Source organism: Hemiscyllium ocellatum, chromosome 25 (genome assembly GCF_020745735.1).
Source record: "Hemiscyllium ocellatum isolate sHemOce1 chromosome 25, sHemOce1.pat.X.cur, whole genome shotgun sequence".
In the NCBI taxonomy this organism is placed as follows: domain Eukaryota; kingdom Metazoa; phylum Chordata; class Chondrichthyes; order Orectolobiformes; family Hemiscylliidae; genus Hemiscyllium; species Hemiscyllium ocellatum.
In genome coordinates this window covers 14,716,326-14,737,754 of record NC_083425.1, presented here as the reverse complement: position 1 = coordinate 14,737,754, position 21,429 = coordinate 14,716,326, and the positions used below count along the sequence as shown (strand labels likewise).

General features: G+C 38.3%; 1 protein-coding gene across 1 annotated transcript in view; it reads left to right on the top strand.

The window, feature by feature from the left end:
* Positions 1-21,429, top strand: part of LOC132827952 (dynein axonemal heavy chain 17-like) — a 443,350-nt gene that overhangs the window by 399,574 nt on the left and 22,347 nt on the right. The window contains exons 68-73 of the mRNA XM_060844799.1: positions 3,818-3,988; positions 5,980-6,102; positions 11,330-11,523; positions 12,326-12,474; positions 15,181-15,308; positions 17,928-18,155. Of these exons, the coding sequence (XP_060700782.1) occupies positions 3,818-3,988; positions 5,980-6,102; positions 11,330-11,523; positions 12,326-12,474; positions 15,181-15,308; positions 17,928-18,155 (993 nt within the window). The remainder of the gene's footprint in view (positions 1-3,817; positions 3,989-5,979; positions 6,103-11,329; positions 11,524-12,325; positions 12,475-15,180; positions 15,309-17,927; positions 18,156-21,429) is intronic.

The window sequence follows — 21,429 nt, the reverse complement described above, 5'->3', positions numbered from 1 at the left end:
TGATTGTCTTGTATGTCTCTATTAAGTCACCTCTCAACCTTCTTCTATCTAACGAGGACAGCCTCAAGGCCCTCAGCCTTTCCTCGTAAGACATTCCTTCCATACCAGGCAACATCCTAGTAAATCTCCTCTGCACCCTTTCCAAATCTTCCACATCATTCTTATAATGCGGTGACCAGAACTGTACACAATACCCCAAGTGTGGCCGTACCAGAGCTTTGTACAGCTGTAGCATAACCTCCTGGTTCCGGAACTCAATCCCTCTATTAATAAAGGCCAAAACACTATATGCCTTCTTAACAACCCTGTCAATCTGAATATAGAAAGGGCCTTAGACTTTGCTGTTTTTCATGGGTTCAATCGCTTGTTTTGGCTCTCATATAAATAGCATTCTCACTCTTTAATTCTGCCACAAGAGATCGGGAGATAGTATCATCTGCCACTGTTGATTTATAGTGCACATGATGAAAATGTAGTTTCATTGAAAAGAAACCATTCTTTGAGAAAAGTGGAATTATCAAGTTTTACCTTGATCTTTAGATGTGCCTGGTGGCTTTAAAGAAAACATTCTCATGTCCTGATGGTTGGATATCTCAGATGTTTTATTCCCACCACACGTCCCTACTTCTGTGGATTTGTCTTTATGCGTCAACCTTGAGCTGTTGGAAAATTGCCCTTTGATTTGCTGCTTTTTTTCATGGTGGTGTTCTTATGTATCTGCTGCTTTGCTCTTCTAAATAGTAATGTAGTGGGTTTTGAATGTGCTGTCTGAGGACCCTTGGTGAATTTCTGCAGTGCACCTTGTGGATGGTACACACTGCTATTAGATATTTATTCTTGTAGATGGTGGACAGGCTTTGGGACCATTAGGAGATTAATTTGTTACTGCAGAATTTCTACCCTCTAACTCAGTCTTAGAGCCAAAGTAATTGCATGGCCAGTCCAGTTCAGTTTTCATTTAATTCCCAGAGTGTTGTTAGTGGGACATTCAGTGAAGGTAATGTTATTGAATGTCAAAAGGTGATGGTTAGACTCCTCTTGCTGCAGATGGTCTTGCATTTGTCTGGCATTTGTGCAACACAAATGTTACTTGCCACTTGTTAGACCAAGCCAGGATATTGTCTAAGTCTTGCTACTTTGGACATAAATTGCTTCAGTATCTGAGGAGTTGTAAAAATTGAACATTGTAACATTGTGAAACTATCAGTGAAGAATATAGCTAGGGCTTTTTGATGGCAAACTCAGTCAAATGGGGATTTAATGTCAAGGGCAGCCCGTCTCACCACTCCTCTGGAATTCAGCTCTCTGGTCCATGCTTCAACCAAGGCTATAATGAGGACTGGAACAGAGTAGGCTACCAGAAATCAAACTAAATGTCAATGACCAGGATGTTGCTAGTCAAATGCTGTTTAATAAATCAAATTTTTTATGGGGGTCACTTGTGTGCCAGACTGGATAAGGACAACATATTTCTTTCCTTGAGGGATGTTGGTGAACCAAATGGGTTTTATAGCCATCAGCAGGGATTCATGGTAACTCTTAGGCTAGCTTTTTAATTCCAGATCATTATTGAATTCAAATTTCACCATCTACCATGTCACCAGATTATTAACCTGGACCAATGTCAGTATTCGAGGTGATTACCTCGACTTAAGAACTCTCCCATCATGCAACTGGTAGTAGAGAGTATACTGATGGGGCAATAATAGGCTGGGTTGTATTTCTCCAGCTCATTACATACAGGACACACCTGGGCAATTTTAATATTGCTGAGGAGATGTCAGGCCAGGCTAGAACAGCTTGGCTAGGGGCGTGGAAAGTTCTGAAGCTTAAATCTGCTGGTTGAATATTGTCAGGTTCCATAGCCTTTGCAGTATCAACAGCCTGCAGCCATTTTTTTGATATCACATGGAGTAAATCAAATTGATTGAATTTTGGCATCTATGATGGTGAGAGCATTTTTTGTTGAATAAGTCTGAGTGATAACATTGCTCAGTGATGATTTGTTTTTTCTTTTGCTGTTCTGGGTCTTGCAATATCTTGGTGCTAGGTGAATGTTCATCATTGATTGAACGATTCAATTAGCTGGCATCATCCTCAGCATGGATTGAGTGTCACAGACATCACTTCAGCTTTGGAGCTGGGCAATAATGATTTGATGTAGGAATCCTTCATGTGGTTTTGTGTTTGACCTTCGAGTGAAAGGGGCTATAATATAACTGTGCTAAGCATACTTTGTCAGCAGGACTTTTTCTACTCCTTTTTCAAAATAGTTCAACTTCGAATATCAATTTTATGATTAACCTTCAAAAAGATGATCATGGTGAGAATGGAACTTGTCCATGATATCCTCAAAATCAAAGGTTGGGGAATTAGCACTGATGATATTGGCGTATTAGTTATAGCTAATCTTTAGATAACAGATCATGAATTTTTGATCAATCCAAATGGAAATTTCCAGTAGTGAATCCAAGATCAAACCCCACATGGCAAAATCTAACTCCTTAGACATGAGTGTTGTCGTTAATCTTTTCCTTGCAAGAGAAGATGTATACACGTGCTTGTTCCTTCAGCTCCCCACTTCAGGAAAGTGGGACTCACTGAATTCAGATTTTTTTCAGATGGTCACTTTGGAGACTAACCAGAAGAGTTCTAACATTCAAAGTTGCAAAATTTAAAATATTCTTCTTTCACTCCTAATATGGTCATACTGCAGGGTGTTGTTCTCTGGGTAAAAGAATGTGAATAGCCTTTAAGAACACCTTTTCTAGCCTACCATTTCTAGCCTACTATTCACACCATTTAGAGTGAATAGAGGTTATCCTGAAGATGACTGCACAATCGCCGATGCTTGGGGCCAAAGACATCTCTGTTATCACTTTCATCTGTTGCCTGTGATTCTTGACCAGGCAATTTCACAGCAATGTCCCTGTCATCATTGTCTGTCACCATAGGACTTGGCAAATAGACCATGGTAGAAGCTTCTCATTACTTTGTTTCACATGGAGACCTTGTGATGCTATCATTGTCCACACAATCTTAAACTTGTTACATGTTTAAGATTGGAAGAAAATGAATCGCTAATTTTAGACCATCTTTTCTGGGCTCCTCTCCATTTGGAATGAGCAGACAGTCATTAATTGGTGGTCATAGTTCAGAAATGTGTCAAACCACAATGACAGGTGCTACATTGCCAATGCAACCTTCTTTTACAAGATACAGTCTGCATTTGAGCATAGTTAACCTAAACCCATAGAATATCTTGAGATCATGGTAGTTCACAACGAGCTGATAATTCAGGTGCATTGCTCATGAGGCAGCAGGAATCTAGAATCAGACAGTGTAGAAGAGGCCCTTCAGTCCTTCGGGTCTGTAGCACCAAAATTTCTACACACAGTTCTCGGCATGAGCAGTTAAGGTAACAAGTCTTCAGTGGCTGGTGAGGTGCACAATCATCTTTTTCTTGTTCTGATTTTGAGAACTTGCAAGTTTAGGTGTTGCCTGACACCTTCCCTCTACCCACCCCACCAGTTCTTGTCACCATGGGTGGACGACTAGGAGCAAGGAGCTCCTCGCAACATTGCTCAAGAGATTTTGAGAGCAAACAAGTCTCTCTACCATGCCAAAGTCACAATCTACAGAGACTGCTCATAGTACCACTACTGGCTACAAGTTGATTGAGTATTCTGAGCCTTATGCTCATTTATGGGTGATATGCAATTCAATATGATCTTTTAATACAGTTATGCCAAAGCAGCTAATAGTTGATGTGTAAACTTTAACAGAAAAATAATGCAATTATTGTTTTATTATTTAGGCCTTTCATGTCACATTTGAGAAAGCCATTCAGCGCTCAGTACCAGCAGATGATGTCAAAGAGCGTGTCCTCAATCTCACAGATGAAATCACATATTCTGTTTTTGTGTATATAACCAGAGGTCTATTTGAAAGAGACAAACTCATCTTCACAGCTCAAGTTGCTTTTCAGGTATATCAGTGCTTTATTTTTGGTTAAGGGAACTAGCGTGTATCATACTCTTAAAAAGTGTCTGTACTTCTCAGCATTGTGCTAAGAATTTGATTTTTCATCTTGATTTGTTACCATCCGCATAGGGCAGTATTATTTCAGACTATCAATAATGGACTAAATCCAAAGATAAAGTATGGTAGATTCATTTCAGTGTACCTCCAAATTCTAGGGTAACTCCTTCCACTGGTTGAGCTCTGTATCTGAAAAGTAAACAAATCTGAACTCTTCCATCTGAAATTGGGCCTTCAGCTTTCAGGATTGGGACTTTTAAACTGCTCCCAAAGCTACATGCCCAAGAGCATAATTAACAAAAAGTCAGGCAGGAGGCCACATCACCTCATTAAAATGACAATAATAATCCTGCATCTGTAGCCACAAAGCAGAAAAATTATTTCATACTTTGTTTTACAGCTTATGTCATATGAACATGCAATACTTTTTTCCAAATTACACTTTCATTTGTTTTATTGTTGATTAACATATTTATTGTCTGCAGATATAATAAGGATTTTCTAGTTGCTAAATATTATAGCTTTGTTAGTTGATCTACTTTGTCATTTCTCAGCTTTGCTGGAATTTTTTTTAAGATGTTCATAGATTTCAAGGTTGCAATATGTTCCACTATACTATTAACAAATGAAGCATTAAAAAAAAACTACATGACAATGCAATAAATTTATACAGCGCAGTAATGGAAAGCACAAATCAATTGAAGGGAGCTAAATGTTTTACAAGGTGAAGAGAAGAATGATACAGAAGTTAAATCAGAAAATAGAATTAGTAGGAAGAAATTGCACGGACCATGGAAAATTCACGTTCATGTTCAGGATGTGTCATTGGAATCCTTTTGAAGAAAATAATAACATTTTTGACAAAATAGAGTAATAAATGGTTCATTTTGTTCAAACCAAAAACAGTTTTGACAAGAAATACAAGAAGATGAAATTAAGTTAATTTTTGTTTTTGATTTAATGATATTATTAGTCGATTGATTGAGAAGTACAAAATATCAAGGAATTAGCATGTTCATAATTTTGCATATTTTGCCAAAGTCATCTTATATATCTGTTTCAAGAGGAATATGTAGTTTCTTCAAACATTTTGCATAGCAAAGTTAAGTGAGTCAAGCAGAATTTAAAACATGATTAAAGTTACGTCAAGAGTACTTTTCAATTTAGCACAAATGAATGCAGGGACAGTTAGGAATTAGCAGACCAGAAAACACATGTCGATAGAATTTCAGTATCTCCTTCCAGGTACTGCGTGCACTGAGCTCAAATATTCTGAATATACTGAGTATTTCGAGGTCAGTATATTTGTACAACTGGCTGTTAATTCTGGTGCAATGCTCATGAACAACTGAACTGGATTTCTAGGCACTAGAAGCCAATAAGCAGATTACTGCAGATGGAATACAGAGTTTTCAGTCTGACACCCAAATATGCTGTGAAGCGTGGAGTTTAGAGAATGGATACTGCACAAGTGGAGAACTGCAAATGTATTTTATCAGAAATATGGAATGTTTGCTTAATTTTATTAAAGGTCAGAGAACCAAACATTCTCCGTGTACTGGCTGGCTTGCTGTATTCATCTGACTTCTATTTCTGCCGTAAGAGCCAGGTAGAGTCAGCTGTGCACTTGGAATGCTTTCTAGGCCTTAGGCATACGTCTGGGATAGTGAATACTTTTGCCCCTCAGGATTGCAGCCTCATGTTGCCAACTTCATTGAATAATAGTGATGGGACTGTCAAAGAAATCAAAACAAAAAAATACCAGTAATTGTAACATCTAAAAAGACATGGAAATCTTTGGGCTCTAATATCCTTTATTGAACAGGTACTTTGTAAAGTTATTGCCATATGGCTCAAAGATAAATTCAATACTGACCAATAAATAGAAGTATATTTTTGCCATTTAGAAATTACCATTACTAATATTCTGCCTCATAGGTATTTTTAATGAAAAAGGAAATAAATCCGAATCATCTCGACTTTTTGCTGCGGTTCCCATTTAAAGCTGGTGTTACAAGCCCTGTTGACTTTCTTTCACACCAAGGATGGGGTGGAATTTTGGTATGTAGTTACAGACAAAATGGCATTGTTTTCTGATATTGGTGAGTAAGATAATGAATGTAATATTTTATGAATGCAAACCGAAAGGCTTTTATAAGCAGAGCAAAATATGCTGTGTTGTATACTAAAGCAAATCGATAATAAGAAAACCATGGAATTAACTAAGATGGTGTCTTGAAGGTATTTTATAGAGAATTGACTGCAATCTGGATTGGAAGTGTATAAAAAAAGTGGCTTAATTTCCCTGGTTCTTATGGAAATCAAACAGGAGAGTGTATTTATAGGGGTAAAATGTGTTGCTACCTCTATTTAAAGCCAAAAGGTAGCAATGGAGTTGTAGTGTATGCAAGAGATTGGCCCCAAATTGGACCTTATTAAAATAATCTGAGTATTCCCTGAAGAATCATGGGTGTTCAGCATGTACTGCATCCATTGAATAAGTACTGCCTAATTATTTTGCTTCAGGGATATCATGCCTGGTATTCATCTGGTAACACAACTATTCTTCCAGTGACTTCATTAAACTTCGTCTGCCTTGTGGCTCTCCTTGGGTTTACAGGGTTGTGACTCAAAACCAGAGCTGTCACTTTCTATTTTGTTGAGTCTCCTGTTAATTTGTGCTCTCAGATTTTGATTTAGATAAAACCAAGTCTTGAGTAATTAAATATTCTTGGTTCCAAATTTTCATACTGTCTTAGGAAATAGGAGCACTAGCCATTCAGCCATTTGATCCAGTTTTGCTATTCATTAAGATAATAACAGATCTTCTATCTACTTCACTTCCATCTTCGCCATCATTTTCCTCCACTTTCACAATATCCCTATATCTCATGTTTCTATTAGAATCAAGAACACAGCAATTGCAGGCTTGAAAATAATTGATTATCTATAACATTCTAGATAAAGAATTTGCAAGGTTGACAACCTTGTTAATGAAGAAATTTCTCCTCATCTCAGTCCAACCCTTTATTCTTAGACAGTGGTCCCTAGTTCCTGATTCCTTAGGCAGGGTAAATATCCTCCTAGCATTTGCCCAGGATGGTTCAACCTTTCAACATGGGAGTCTTCATTTAAATATTCTTCCTGCTTGGACTTGTTTGCAAGTTTCTGAAAAGGAAGATTTAGCATAAAGCAGTAAACATGAATTTCAAAGAAAACAAAATCCAATGCAAAAAAAAATCAATAATTTACATGGGTAATTAATATAAATGGTCAATGAAAAGTTTCAAGCAGCAGAGCCAATTCATAAAATTTGTTTTGCTTTCCCAGTCAAGAAACCCAGCTAAAATGAAACAGTACAGATGTCCAGTCCTGATCCCCAACAGTGAGGGTGGAGACCAGCACTTAGCTAAGGAGTTGGATTTAATTAATGCACACTTGCAATCACCTGTATTTGCATGCACTGTAACTTGGCCTTGGTAGAATTCAAGTGAAAGTAGAATTTGAAGTGCGTTGCCCTTCAGTATGGGTTTTTGTCCTCTTCCAGCCAGCTGTGTGGATATTTGTTTGAGGAGAAATTAGAGGTATGTGTGTTCACCTGTCTCAGATTTCACACACTCTCTCCCACGTGCTCACATACTTTCTCTCTCACTCATACACAATATTTCCCTCTCCCTCACTCTCACCTTCTACTATCCTCCCTCATACATTCCCCCCCCCCACTATTTCCTTCTGTCCCATCATCATACTCCCTTAACACCTTCTCTCCGTCCATCCCTCACACTCTCTCTCACACCAGTCCCCCTACCATCCTCTGTCCCTCATTTCCACTTTCACTGTCTGCTGACATACACTCACTCTCACATGCTTACCCAGGGTCCCCTGTCGCAAGCATCTTGCTCCGCCTTTCTTGGCAATCTCTTCCAGGCTACCTGGGGCTAGTCTTCACTATACTTAACAGGCTAGTACGGTTCCTTATTTTCTCTTTCCCACCCTATACTATTGCAAACTCACAGACACCGTCGGTCCCAATATGCAGACCTCAAGCTTCATGAAGCTATTTGGTCAGACAGCACACTGCCCTTCCTATCAGAGGTTGTTTTTCTGCCACATTCATGGGAGACAGAATGAGAACCTGCCTTAAATTGGAAGAGAATCTCCTTGCACAATCTTCCATTCGTACTTTCTATATTTTGAACAAAGGTTTGAAAGGTCACATGGGAAACCCTGATGGCCCATATTGTGGCTCCCAGCTCCCTAGTGTTCAAGCCTGATCTACACTGTCATGCTCCTTATGAATTTCATGTTTCAATTAAATCACCTCTCACTCTTCTAAATTCTAAGCTTTATCAGCCCAGCCAACTCCTATATTCCTTATAAGACAGTTCTCCTATCTCATGAATTAGTCTACTTAATCTTTGTTCAACTGTCACTAAGGAAAGATGATCTTTCCTTGGTTGTGAAACCAAATGTGTACATGGTATTCAGTATTTTCAATGAAGTTGTCCAAATACAAATACTACTAAAGCCAGACTTTGTGTTTCAGATGTAGATTCCACAGTAACTAAGGTCATGTGCTAAAACAAGTCCAATGTATTTGTCTATATAAGAAATTCTATCAAAAACAAGCTCAAGCAGCTGAATGGCCTACTCCTGTTACAATATAGTTGTTCACTCAATGTAATAATATCAAATTTGGAAAATAACAAAAGGTGCTCCACCTTGAGTATAATTTTCAGCTGTTTTGTTCAGGGGTTCAACTAAGCTTTGAACTACCCTTTATGTAAGGCTTGAAATTATAGCTGAGGTATGATCTACATGAGCAATAAAGCAAGGTCAAGGGACTGATTATCCTCCTGTTTCTCCATTTTGAACTGACAGCAACAGAAATATACCAAGATCAAATGGAAAAAAAATCCAGAAGGAAATATTAATAAAATGACCAAGCCTTTATCTAACTGAAGAAGTGAATCCTTTGTCTCCTACTTTGTAAAACAATAGATTAATTCCACAGATGTAGATTTGTTTTGCAACAGGGCTTTCTGTTTGTCAGGAAATAAGTGAGCTATAAAACTCTTAAACTAATAACAAAAAGGCATATACAGTATTTTTCAGTTAATTAGATAAGAAGAAATTATTTCTTATATCCAAAATCATTCTTTCCTGTGAAGGATTTGTTGGTCTATCATTTGATCAACATGCATTTAGCTATTATATTAATGTCACACATTCCACATATTGATAAAGTAGCAAGGAATCACATTCTTTCATACAGATGATCTAACTTTTCCTAAGACCTTTGTATGGCTAGCATTGATTTCCAAAGGAATGGCATTAGATGTACTTGATTTCCTTTATATCAAATATCCTGACTAGTGTAAACTTCAGCATCAGCATTATGGGGCTACCAAATGCGCTTGATGCACTTAATCGCCATTTACCTTCGCAGTTAGTTTGTTTGAATGAAAACAAAGTGCAAATTAAGTTAAGTTCCAATGAAGTTGTCTTTACAAGCTAGAATATTCTTTTCTGACTCCAAAGAATCAAAAAGAGTATTCTGCAGGTTGCCATAACCCCACCATGACCATAGTCACATGGGTTTAATGCTTGTTATAAACTCACAGCAGGCTCCTGATAGTATTCACACATGCAAAAGCCCACTTGTTACTCCGGGAAAATATAGATGATCTGCAATTTTATTGCTACTGTTACATAAGAAAAGGCATTGAGTCATTTAAAAGGCAGATGGATTTTAAATAAGTGGTTGACTCAATGGATGTGAAAGTCGATGATTTGGGTCAAATTGGAGGGAGAAAAGGCACAATAAAGCCCATTCCATGCATCCATGCAATTTGGGATCTTCTTTCTTTTATTCACTGGGCTTTACCTAGCAGTCCCAAGCTTGGAATATATTCTGTCAGAGATGGTGAACTTGAACTCAAACTCTTAGATGTAATTAAACCCATTGATAATGTATACAATTTCTGTTACCAAAAGGCTCTTCTTGCCCCTCAATTAATTGAAGCCCTTAAAAAGTACTTTTAATGACCTCAGCCTTATCCCAACTGTCACAACCCTGCTGCTATGTTACATGCCCTACCAGTCAATCTATACCAATAGTTTGTCAGCCGGTGGAGGCGGGGGACTGCATGAGACCCTTGATCAAAGCCACTCTGTGCAGGCAATGATGGAGCCAACCCCTTGTCTTTGCTTCTTCTGTCCCCATTCCTCCTGTGATCCCAATCCAAGAATTCTCCTCCCTCTCCTCCACTCACACACCAATTTAGAACTTGGAGGCATATTTTTAAGGTGAGAGCAGAAAGATCTAATAAAAGATATAGGACAATGGTTTTAGACAGAGGGTGGTTTGTGTGTGGAATGAATTGCCAGAGAAAGTGGTGGATGCAGGTACAGTTACAATGTTTAAAGGACATTTGGATAAGTTCAAGAATGGGAAAGGTTTGGAGGGATGTGGGCCAAGTGCAGGCAGGTGGGACTGGTTTAGTTTAGGAACATGGTCAGCATGGACTAATTTGACCCAAGAGTCTCTTTCCATCCTCTTTGAATCTGTGACATGCCATAGTCCTGGGACATCCATGATGCTGAAACTACAGAAGTACTCTTTTGAAGGTAGCTGAAGCCTCCTCCATGATATTATTGAAGTCGACTATGTCTGTATGCAACAATACCTGGATAACATTCTGAGATTTGCCTGATAAGTGGTCAGCAACATATGTTTGGCCTGCATCTCACACTCAGCAGGACATCTGTGTCTGGCGTCTTGGTTTCAGGTGAAGGCTGCCGGTGACTTCTCGAATGTCTAATTTGATGCATGCTTAAGTGGGAAAAGACAGTGCAGGTCTTTTGTCAGATCTTCAGTCAGCTGCTGAGATCCCCTGGGCCTCAATAAGATTCCACATAAGGAGATCTGGTAACTGGTACAGATGGGAAGAAAACAGTCTAGAAACCTAACTATGCCTCTCTGATAGCATTCGTGTATGGTATAAAGACAAGGAAAAAGTCTTGGGAGTTCCAGTGGGGAGTAAGATCACAATTGAGGAAGTGAGACGGTGACAAGCCTCTGAGATTGTCACCCTTCATTTGAAAATCTCTTTGCTACCTTATGTACTGAGCAGGTAAATAAAATATTTCCCAGACTATTTTTCTCTGAAATGCAAATACAAGAACATTAAACAAACCATTAGTGGGTCAGTTTAAAATAAAACATTAGATTATGTTCTAAAACTATATTTGTTGGAAATCTCATCATATGGATTTTACTTGAAAGGTCTTGGCAGAAATGGAACAGTTTAAGAATCTGGACAGTGACATAGAAGGTTCAGCCAATCGTTGGAAAAAAATTGTGGAGTCCGAAGCTCCAGAGAAGGAGAAATTGCCACAAGAATGGAAAAATAAAGGGCCAATGGAGAAGCTATGCATGATGCGATGTATGAGACCTGACAGAATGACATACGCTGTTAGGTGCTGTATCATAGCCTGATGATGTATCATTGTAAAATGTACATTAGTTTGAATATATGTACTGTTGTTGGTTGATATGCCAGTAGGTAACTATCTAATTTATCCTCCAAGTAAATGTAGGGGTATGGGTGGGTTGCGCTTCTGCGGGTCAGTGTGGACTTGTTGGGCCAAAGGGCCTGTTTCTACACTGTAAGTAATCTAATCTAATCTAATACAGGTAAGAATTGAATGTGTTTGATTTTGATTCCACAATGTGTTTTACTATTCACAGTTCCTCACATAGTGAAGCAATGGTGTTCAAATGGAACAAGACTGATAGTATTCTGGCTCAGGCTGATAAGTAGCAAGTGACTTAGGTGCTAGACAACGATCATCTTCAAAAAGAGAAATTCTAACCGTCTACCCTTGCTTTTCAACTGCCTTTTCCTTGCAAAAACAAATATAAAATAGAACAAAATATTACTAACACCAACCAGCTCCCTGAATTTAGACTGGCCATACTCCATCTACTGTCAGCAATTGATCAATACAAGTAGCAGCGGAAGAAGTTCCAGCCAAGTGTGGTCCTGATGGTGGTAAAAGACACAGGGAACTTTAAAGGCAACAGCGGGCAGCAACATAAGGGGAAGGAAACTTTAAAACTGAAGGTGGAGGCAGGAAAAGGGGAACCAGCTAAGGAAGTCCCATCATGGCAATGGATACCAAGAACTTTAATAGTGAGAATGGCTAGTGGGATTTCAATTTCAATCTTTCAATATCAAAGGTTTAACCTTATCCTACAACATTATTTGGAATTTTACAGTGGCTTTGTGGAGGAGAAGCTCGGAGCTAAATATGTGGAAGGCCGTAGTATGGAATTTGCAAAATCATATGAAGAAAGCAGTCCTTCCATTCCAGTATTCTTCATTCTCTCACCAGGAGTTGATCCACTTAAGGATGTGGAGGCATTGGGTAGGTGCCTTAAATGAGGCAACTAATTTATGCATATTTGTGGAAGGATTCAAACCTCTGGCTCCAATTTAAATGGGAAAATTTACTTGCTGCTGTAATTTCAAAGCCCAACATATATTAACTCTCAGACATCATTTAAATTTCACCAGCTAATTTTCAATCTGTTCCGTGTGTGGAAGTCAATAAAAGAGACATAAATTTTCCCACACAATGAACTAGTATGTGAGTAAGACCAGTTACAGTGAATGATTCTGCAAGGTTACTGTTCATCAGTTTGTCAAGGAGAAGAGGGTTGAAATTGGGGCTGAGGCTGAAGGGGGAGCAACATATCCATGGTACTACCTCAAGCAGTTTGTCATTTTGTTTGTCACTGGGGCTTTTGTGGCATCAGGATCCTGGACCTCCACAGGCTCAGGTAATGAATTCACTTTCCTTTCCAAGACAATGAAATAGGCTACAACCTTGGTCCTGCACAAGCATTATATTATGTAACTAACTTGTGAGAAAGTTGAATTTTAAGAAGCTCTGTTATTGCTAAGTATCTGCAAGTGCTGTGAGTGATTCTGGAAGTGATGTTCATTGATGGACTTAGCAAACAGTGGTCTTGTATCTTCAAATGGTTTACAGAGGAGGAGGTGACCTTTCCACTTAAAGCCTGCAATGGCAGTGGGAGTTGTAGTGACATAACATCATAGTCAGTAGTATGATAGTGAAATGCAGCATAGGGAATAGAGAAGAAAATCTTTGCACAGTGCAATCAGCCATGTTGCAAAATGATACTTTCATGTTTTCTGACAGTGACAGTAGAAGGAAACAAAAACTAGCAGCAGGGGTCGATCATTGAACCTGCTTCACCATTCATTACAGTTATCACTGATCTTGACCTTCAACTCCATTTTTCCAGCCATTCTCCATATTCCTTCATTTCTTCAGAGACCAAAAATCTGTCTATTGCAGCCTTAAATGCATCCAACAGTGGAGGATACCGAATCTATCCAGATATAGAATTACAAATCTTCAATATTCTTTGAGTGAAGTAATTTAATCTCATCTCAGTCCAAATGGTTGGTTGCTTATCCTAAGACTCTGTATGTATGTTTTAGATTTCTCGAATGGCAAAAGCAATCTCTCAATGTTTACTAATCAAGTTCCTTGAGAATCTTATATGCTTCAATGAGAACACCTCTAATCTCTCTTCCCTAATTGCAGAGAGATATTTACTGAACAACCTGTTCAGAAAAGGTGTTGCACTCTTCTGGAGCAGGTAGGACTTGAACCCAAACTTCTGGGCTCAAAAGTAGGGATACTACCACTGTCCACAGGAGACCTCTAAACTGCAGTGAATATTCCCACATGCTACAGTCCCGCCATCACGATCCCTGTCATGCCAGTCTAATCTTATTTATTTGAAGGAGACTCCTTACTGGACCAATTGCTACACCAAGTACTCACATATGATGCCACATCAAAGTTTAAGTTCTAGAAACATAGAACTTAGGAGTAGGAGTAGGCCATTCAGTCCTTGATACTACTCCATAATTTGATAAGATATTGGCCAACATATTACAGTCTCAACTTCAAATTTGTGATTCAGTTAACAAGACACCAAGCTCACTCAACCATCAAGTTCAGCCTTCTCTCCATTTAGATTTTCTATAAACTTTCTATTTCTCACATTTGTCCACATGAGATTCCATGTGCCAATTTTTTGCCTACTTCCTTAATGTAAATATCTCCCCTTGCTGGCTCATTATCTCCTCTTGACAACTTAATTACCAATTGATCTTGCCGTCAGCAGCATATTTAGCTACCTTACATTCAGTCCCTTCATTCAAACTGTTGATGTACATTGTAAGTACTTGTGGCCCAGCACGATGGCACTCAACAAGTTACAACTTATCTTAGCTAACTAATCCTTTACCCATGTTAATATCTTAACCCCTACACCATGTGCTCTTATCATATGTAGTACTCTTTTAGGGGTTAAGATATTGTTCTGAATGCCTTTCTAAGTTAGTGGCCTATGTATGTCAGAACAAGTGTGGCTGTGCAGAAAGTCATTCTTGACTTTCTGAAAGCAGAGCTCAGAGGGGAAGGTTGGTGCAAAGAAAAGCAGATGGATTTGAAACAAGAGATCCATGATCAGCCCAACAAGAGGTTACTGAACATATTAATTTTCAGGTGAAATGGAAGTTCGGAATTGGCTTAAAGCAAAAGCAGAATCCTCAATATTCTCAGTGATGCTAAATCAAATGGACTTTGTAATAAAGTATAATATCAACATTAGGAAAGTCCTTGCAGACCATTTAAAAAAGCCGGCAAAGAATAAACTTAATTGTTGCTATAAGTTCAAAGATAGATGTGACTTGAAAAATATTATTCACCTATTAACCCTTTTGCTTACAATCAGATAGATACCATGCATCAAATGTAATTGTAGTAAATTGTTCTCACTGTTTAATAGTCTTTCTAAGTTCATTTCTGTTAAAGTACTTTTTTATATATGTGAATACTATATATAAGTACATCTATGTTTGCAAAGTTGGACAATAGAAATGCAGCAATTTTGATATTTCCAATGTCATCATCAGAAAATGTTACTTCCAACAACGGCAAATTTCATAACATACACTCAAGATAATATATGTGCTGTTATTCACAGAAACCTTAACACAGGTTTATAATATCTTTTTTATTTGTTTATAGGCAAGAAATTGGGCTTTACCATTGACAATGGCAAATTTCATAATGTATCGTTGGGACAGGGACAGGAAATAGTGGCAGAGCAAGCTTTGGATGAAGCAGCTGCAGATGGACACTGGGTTATTCTTCAGGTAATAAATACATTTAAAGTGTCAATGTTATACATATGTAAAACTGTACATTCAATCAACCAAATTACCATTTTCTTTAGCTTCTTTAGGTTATGTCGATGGTCAGCCAAAAAATCTTGACAATTTTTTAGTCACTTCGAAATTTTTTAAAAGTCTTCTTTTTTACCATATTTTTCAGTCAGTTTAAATGTTTTCCAATTATTTTATAGTGAGAGGAATCCCATTTTAATACAGGATGTGGTATGGTATGCTGTAGAAAATGTAGGAGAAAGTGAGGACTGCAGATGCTGGAGTACCAGAGTTGAAAAATGTGGTGCTGGAAAAACACAGCAGGCCAGGCAGCATTCGAGGAGCAGGAGAATCGACGTTTCGGGCATAATCCTGAAGAAGGGCTTATGCCCGAAACGTCGATTCTCCTGCTCCTTGGATGCTGCCTGGCCTGCTGTGTTTATCCAGCACCACATTTTTCAACAATTGTAGAAAATGTAGGCAGAGCTATTTGATTTTATTTATTTGGTTTCTTTATTCCGCTAATTACATAAAATATTTTCGTTCTTTTCTTAATGAATAAAATTGAGAACATTTGTAAGGATATGATAAGTAGCCTATCAATGTGTCAATGTGTAAAAGCCCCTCAAACTGACAACAGTGAAATCCTTTAGCTCAGGCTAAAAGATCAATGGATTAATAGGCAAGACACAGCAAGGCAAGGCAATGCATGGACACTGCAAGCAGCTCTCAGATGCAGCCTGGTTCATCACATAAGCTGATGACAGTCATATGTGCAAAATGTTCCTGCTGCAGCCTTCTCAATAGTCATCAGTGTGACCTGAGTTGTAACTTAACAGTGTATTGGAGAGCTCCCATAATGGTTGTGTTGGGTTGGCAGATGAAGGGTGTGTGTAGCTAGTGGCCATGGTTCATGTCCTGATATATTATTGCCCAGTGTCCAGCATGGATATCCACCAGGTATCCAGTGCTGTTTTCCTTGTTGGGTTTTCCCAACATTTAGCTTGGTTGTTGAGCTTTGTAATAGAAGCTGAATATTAATTCAGCAAGTTACAGTATTAACAAGGCATTACACAAACATTAACTCCAGTCAATTAATGAGAATCTGACCATGCTACGTGTGAAAGAATACAAGACAGAACAGGTTGATTTCAGTGTAAGGATGGACCTCATCAAACTTCTTGTCCAATTCCATCACAGCCCACATCACTCAGACTCCTATAAGATGCATCCTTAGTGTCTAACTTTTTAAAAAAATAATAAAGGGTAAAAGTGCATTATCGGGATATTTCCTTGAAGTACAGTTCATAGCAGTCAGTAAAGCCAGAAGGATTGTTCTTGGCAAAGGTAATTTGACCAAATAAATTGTGAAACCTCTGGGCCCATCACAGATAACATTGCAGGATCCAGACTATGTATAATATAATGCTCTTTTATATGTGTTACATAAAGATTCCAAAAAATATTTATAATATTTCAACCAAGGATATGAAAATGCCCTATAACTGATGCAAGATGACCTTTTGTGCAGAATGAAAGTTAAATGACCAGTAGTAAAAAGAAACGCTCATCTGTAAGTGAAGTGTAACTCTTGTAAGAACGCACTTAAACTATGCCTTAAATCTAAATTGCCATAGATTTAGTCTATGTAGATTTTAGTTTGATTGTCACAGTAAAAGTGTTCAAATGTGAAATCTTGTGCAACTTATACTATCAGTCTCTTGCAATTCAATTTTTTAAATTTGTCAGTCTCCAGAGGGATCATTATACTTTGTCCTACTGTGTAACTACTATTGTCAGGATAATCTTTAAACTACTCCCATGATTAATTTCCTTTCTTTGCAATTTCTTATTTCCATGCAAACTATCTCTATATTTTGATATTCCTCGTCAAAATAATTTTTCAATATTACACTTTTCATTAACAGAGCTATCTCACCTCCTTTTCCTTTCTTCCTGCCCTTCCAAGGTGTCATATATTTTTTAATATTCAGTTCCCTGTCATCTTCATGTTGCAACCATGTCTTTAGTAATGGCTATCGTGTGATACTTATTTCTAGTGCCCATATCAATTTGTCCGTCTTATTCTGAATGCTACACATATTCCAATAAAACAGTCTTCAGTTCTGTTTTCGGACCATTGTTCCTCAGTCTAATCTTATTTGTCATTGCATTCTTATGTTTGTACATGTTGTTCCTCCCTGTCACACAGATTAGCATGCTCAAGATTATCATTTCCAAATCTCCTTTCAAATGAACCATTTCATTTTTATCAATTCTTGAGGATTTAGAGAGGAGAGGGCTTTAAATGAGTTACATAATTCTCCATGACAGTTGTATCATCACAGTTCAGGTGAAGGCCGTTCAAATGATACAGTATAGGTGCTTCTTTTTCCGAGCATTGTTATCAGCGCTGCTTGAACTGAAACCCATTGCTCCCTCACCAATCCTTGAACCACACATTCAACTTACCATTAAAGTAATAAATAGATTTTAAGCAACTAATGTTTATTCAAATAGTGCCAAATTAGTCAAGAATGATAAATGTCTATGATATATTTCTAGAATTATTGATCAGTTCTTCATATATTTGGATTAAATCTTTTGCAGAACATTCATCTAGTTGCTAAATGGCTGGGTACATTGGATAAGAAAGTGGAATTTTATAGTTTTAACAGCCATGACGATTATCGTGTGTTTATGACTGCTGAGCCAGCAGGAACACCTGAGTCACATATTATTCCCCAAGGATTATTAGAAAATTCCATTAAAATCACCAATGAACCCCCAACAGGAATGTACGCCAACCTTCACAAAGCTCTGGACTTATTTAACCAGGTAAAAATAAAATACAAATATTCTTCACCCTACTCATAGCCTAGCCATTGGGGCAGCTTTTCTTAATATTAGATTTCTTTCAAAGGCAAAGCACTGCTTGAAATGCTGGATATCTGAAATAAAAAAAGAATGTGCTGGAAAAGATAAGCTGATCAGAAAGCCTTGATGGAGAGAGAAACAGAGTAAATGTTTCAAGTCCAATATGACTGTGCTTTTAAACAGGACTTAGATTTCTTTTTGGCCTTTTTCTGTCGGCTCAGATACATTATCATTTGAAATTTGGATTGCAAATAAAAATGTAGTCGTACTGGACACAATGAATTTTTGAAATATCTGCTTTCACATGCTGAAATTTATAATGGAGTTTAAAAGTTATTTTTAAGCTATACTCAGGAGCTTTCAATTTTTTTTTAAATTCAACGGTACTTAGTCCAACCTTTACTGCACAGATTGAAAGTCCTTGAGTTGGTGAGCCACCTTTTGAATAGAACTGAGTGGTATCCTAGGCCATTTCAGTTGTTCATTAAGAAGCAACTACACTGTTGTGGATGAGGACATGTGCAAGACAGACAGATGACACCTAATTAGATATGGAATGAAATTTCTTGTGGAGTCAACTGTTAGTGCTCTTGTGGAGGACTCAAATTAATTTGGCAGTGGTGTGGGAACCAAGAGAGGTACACAAAGAGAGGAATACTATGATACATGGAATACTGGAAGAAATAGATAGCACTTAATAGAGGATAGTAAGTTAATAGTTGAGTTCAGAAAAAGGAGAAAGGAACCTGGTTCAAAGAAACGGTGGCTCAGTGGTTAACATGGCTGCCTCTCAGCGTCAGGGACCTGGGTTTGAATCCAACCTCGGGCAACTGTCCACCTGGAGTTTGCACATTCTCCCCATGTCTGCATGGGTTTCCTCTGGGTGCTCCGGTTTCCTCCCACAATCCAAAAAATGTGCAGGTCAGGTGAATTAGCCATGCTAAATTGTCCATAGTGTAAGGTGCATTAGTGAGGGGTAAATATAAGGTAGGGGAATGGGTCTGCTTGGGTTACTATTCAGATGTTCGGTGTGGACTTGTTAGGCCGAAGGGCCTGTTTCCATATTGTAGGGAATCTAATAAGTGTAGTCGAGTGGTTTAAGGCACTGAATTTAAACTCCAGTCTCTGTTGAGTCGTGAGTTCGAATGCCACCACTACCACTATCATGGCTGATATACCTGCAAAAGATCTGGGTAGCTTCAAGTTCGCGATACTTTATTTTCTTGTGGGTGTTTGCCGCTCCTCAGGCCTCTGATACTCTGATGAAATCAGGAAAATTGGTGACAGACTCAGAAAACAGTGAGCGCTCCAGCTGTACCACACCTCCTCAGATCCCTGCCATCCCCATGCTTTAGGGCAGCATGATGGCTCAGTGGTTAGCACTGCTGCCTTCCAGCGCCAAGGAGCCGGGTTCGTTTCCAGCCTCGGGTGACAGTCTGTGTGGAGTTTGCACATTCTCCCTGTGTCTGCATGGGTTTCCTCCAGGTGCTCCGGTTTCCCCCATAGTCCAAAGATATGTAGGTCAAGTAGATTGCCCATAGTGTTAGGTGCATTAGCCAGGGGTAAATATAGGGTAGGAGATTGGGCCTGGGTGGGTTACTCTTCAGAGGGTCAATGTGGACTTGTTGGGCCATAAGGGCCTGTTTCCATACTGTAGGGAATCTAATCAAAAGGCAAAACTGGGATGTTAATTTTTTTTGGATATAAGGTGTTCAAAAATATAAAAAAGAGGAAGGGTTAGTAGTACTGATAGGGGAGATCATAACATTGCTGGAGAAAGAAGTTCCAACAGGGGTCAGGGAAAAAGCTATTTGGTTACATCCAACAATGGAACAAGAGAAATTGCATTCCCCTGTGTTATATATAGGCTACCAACGAGTGAGAAGGATGTAGATGAACAAGTTTGCAAGAAATTAGATGTGCAAAATTATAGGGTGGTAAAAATGAGAAATATTTCTTATAAAATATAAATTGGGACAGTAGAAGTGTAAAGAATAGTGAGGGTGTGTTCATGAAACCTTTCTATAATGGAATATTTCCAACCCATCAAGAAGAGTGGCACTCTTAGACTTGGTTCTTGGGAATGAGATGAGCCAAGTGGATCAAGTGTCATTAGGAGGACATTAAGTGACAGTGATCATTGTCACCCTAAACTTTATGATGCAACGTAAAAGTTCAATGAACAATCCAAAATAAAAATGGTTAACTGGGGAAAATCCAATTCCAGTGGGGAACATCAGATCTGGGGCTGAATCAAATGGATTAAAATGTTTGCAGGCTAAGACATTTCTGAATGGTGGGTTACCTTCAAAGAAGAAGAATTTCAGATCCAGTCCAGATCACAAAAAAGAAAAGATGCACTAATGATGGATAGGGAAAAAGTGAAGACTGCAGATGCTGGAGATCAGAAAGTGTGGTGCTGGAAAAGCAGTCAGTCAGGCAGCATCGAAGGAGCAGAAGAGTCGACATTCATTCTTGATGAAGAGCTTATGCTCGAAACGTCGACTCTCCTGCACCTCGGATGCTGCCTGACTGGCTGTGCTTTTCCAACATCACACTTTTTAACTAATGATGGATGTTGAGTATAAATTATATCACAACTGACAAGGGTGAATGTTTTCAACAGAAAAGGACTGAAAGCCATATTAGTAGAAATGATAAACTCTTCTTAATTTCTTACACTCTTTACATCTTAGTTACATTACATGTGACGTTATCTGGCATTATTAATGATGCAGTTTAGTTATTAGCATTTAGTCACTAACCCCATTTACCATGGAAAATACAATTGACAGCCAGGCTAACTTTAGAAGATTCAGAGGTAAATTGGAACAAAAAAACAAATCAGAGAATCAAAAAGGGAGTGTGAAATGAGAATAAGATCCAACAAAAAAGGGATTGTCAGTGTCTTCTGTAGGTATATAATGAGTAGAAAGTCAGTAAAAGGGCTGATTGGAGACTTGAAAAGGGGTATTATGTGAAAAGAATAGCTGAGTTATTAAAGTGTAGCTGAGTTATTAAGTCAGTATTCTCCACATGTCTTTACAACAAATAAGACACTCCCCAGACCTCAGAAAAAATGTTGATGTCATTTAGATCTTAGAAGGGTTTAAAGTTGATAAGAAGATATTAGAAAGGCTGTATGTAAAGAGCATAAAGCATGAAGACAGAATGAGATTCATTCAAAATTACCAGATGACGTAAAAGTACAAATTGCAGAGTTACTTACCATCAT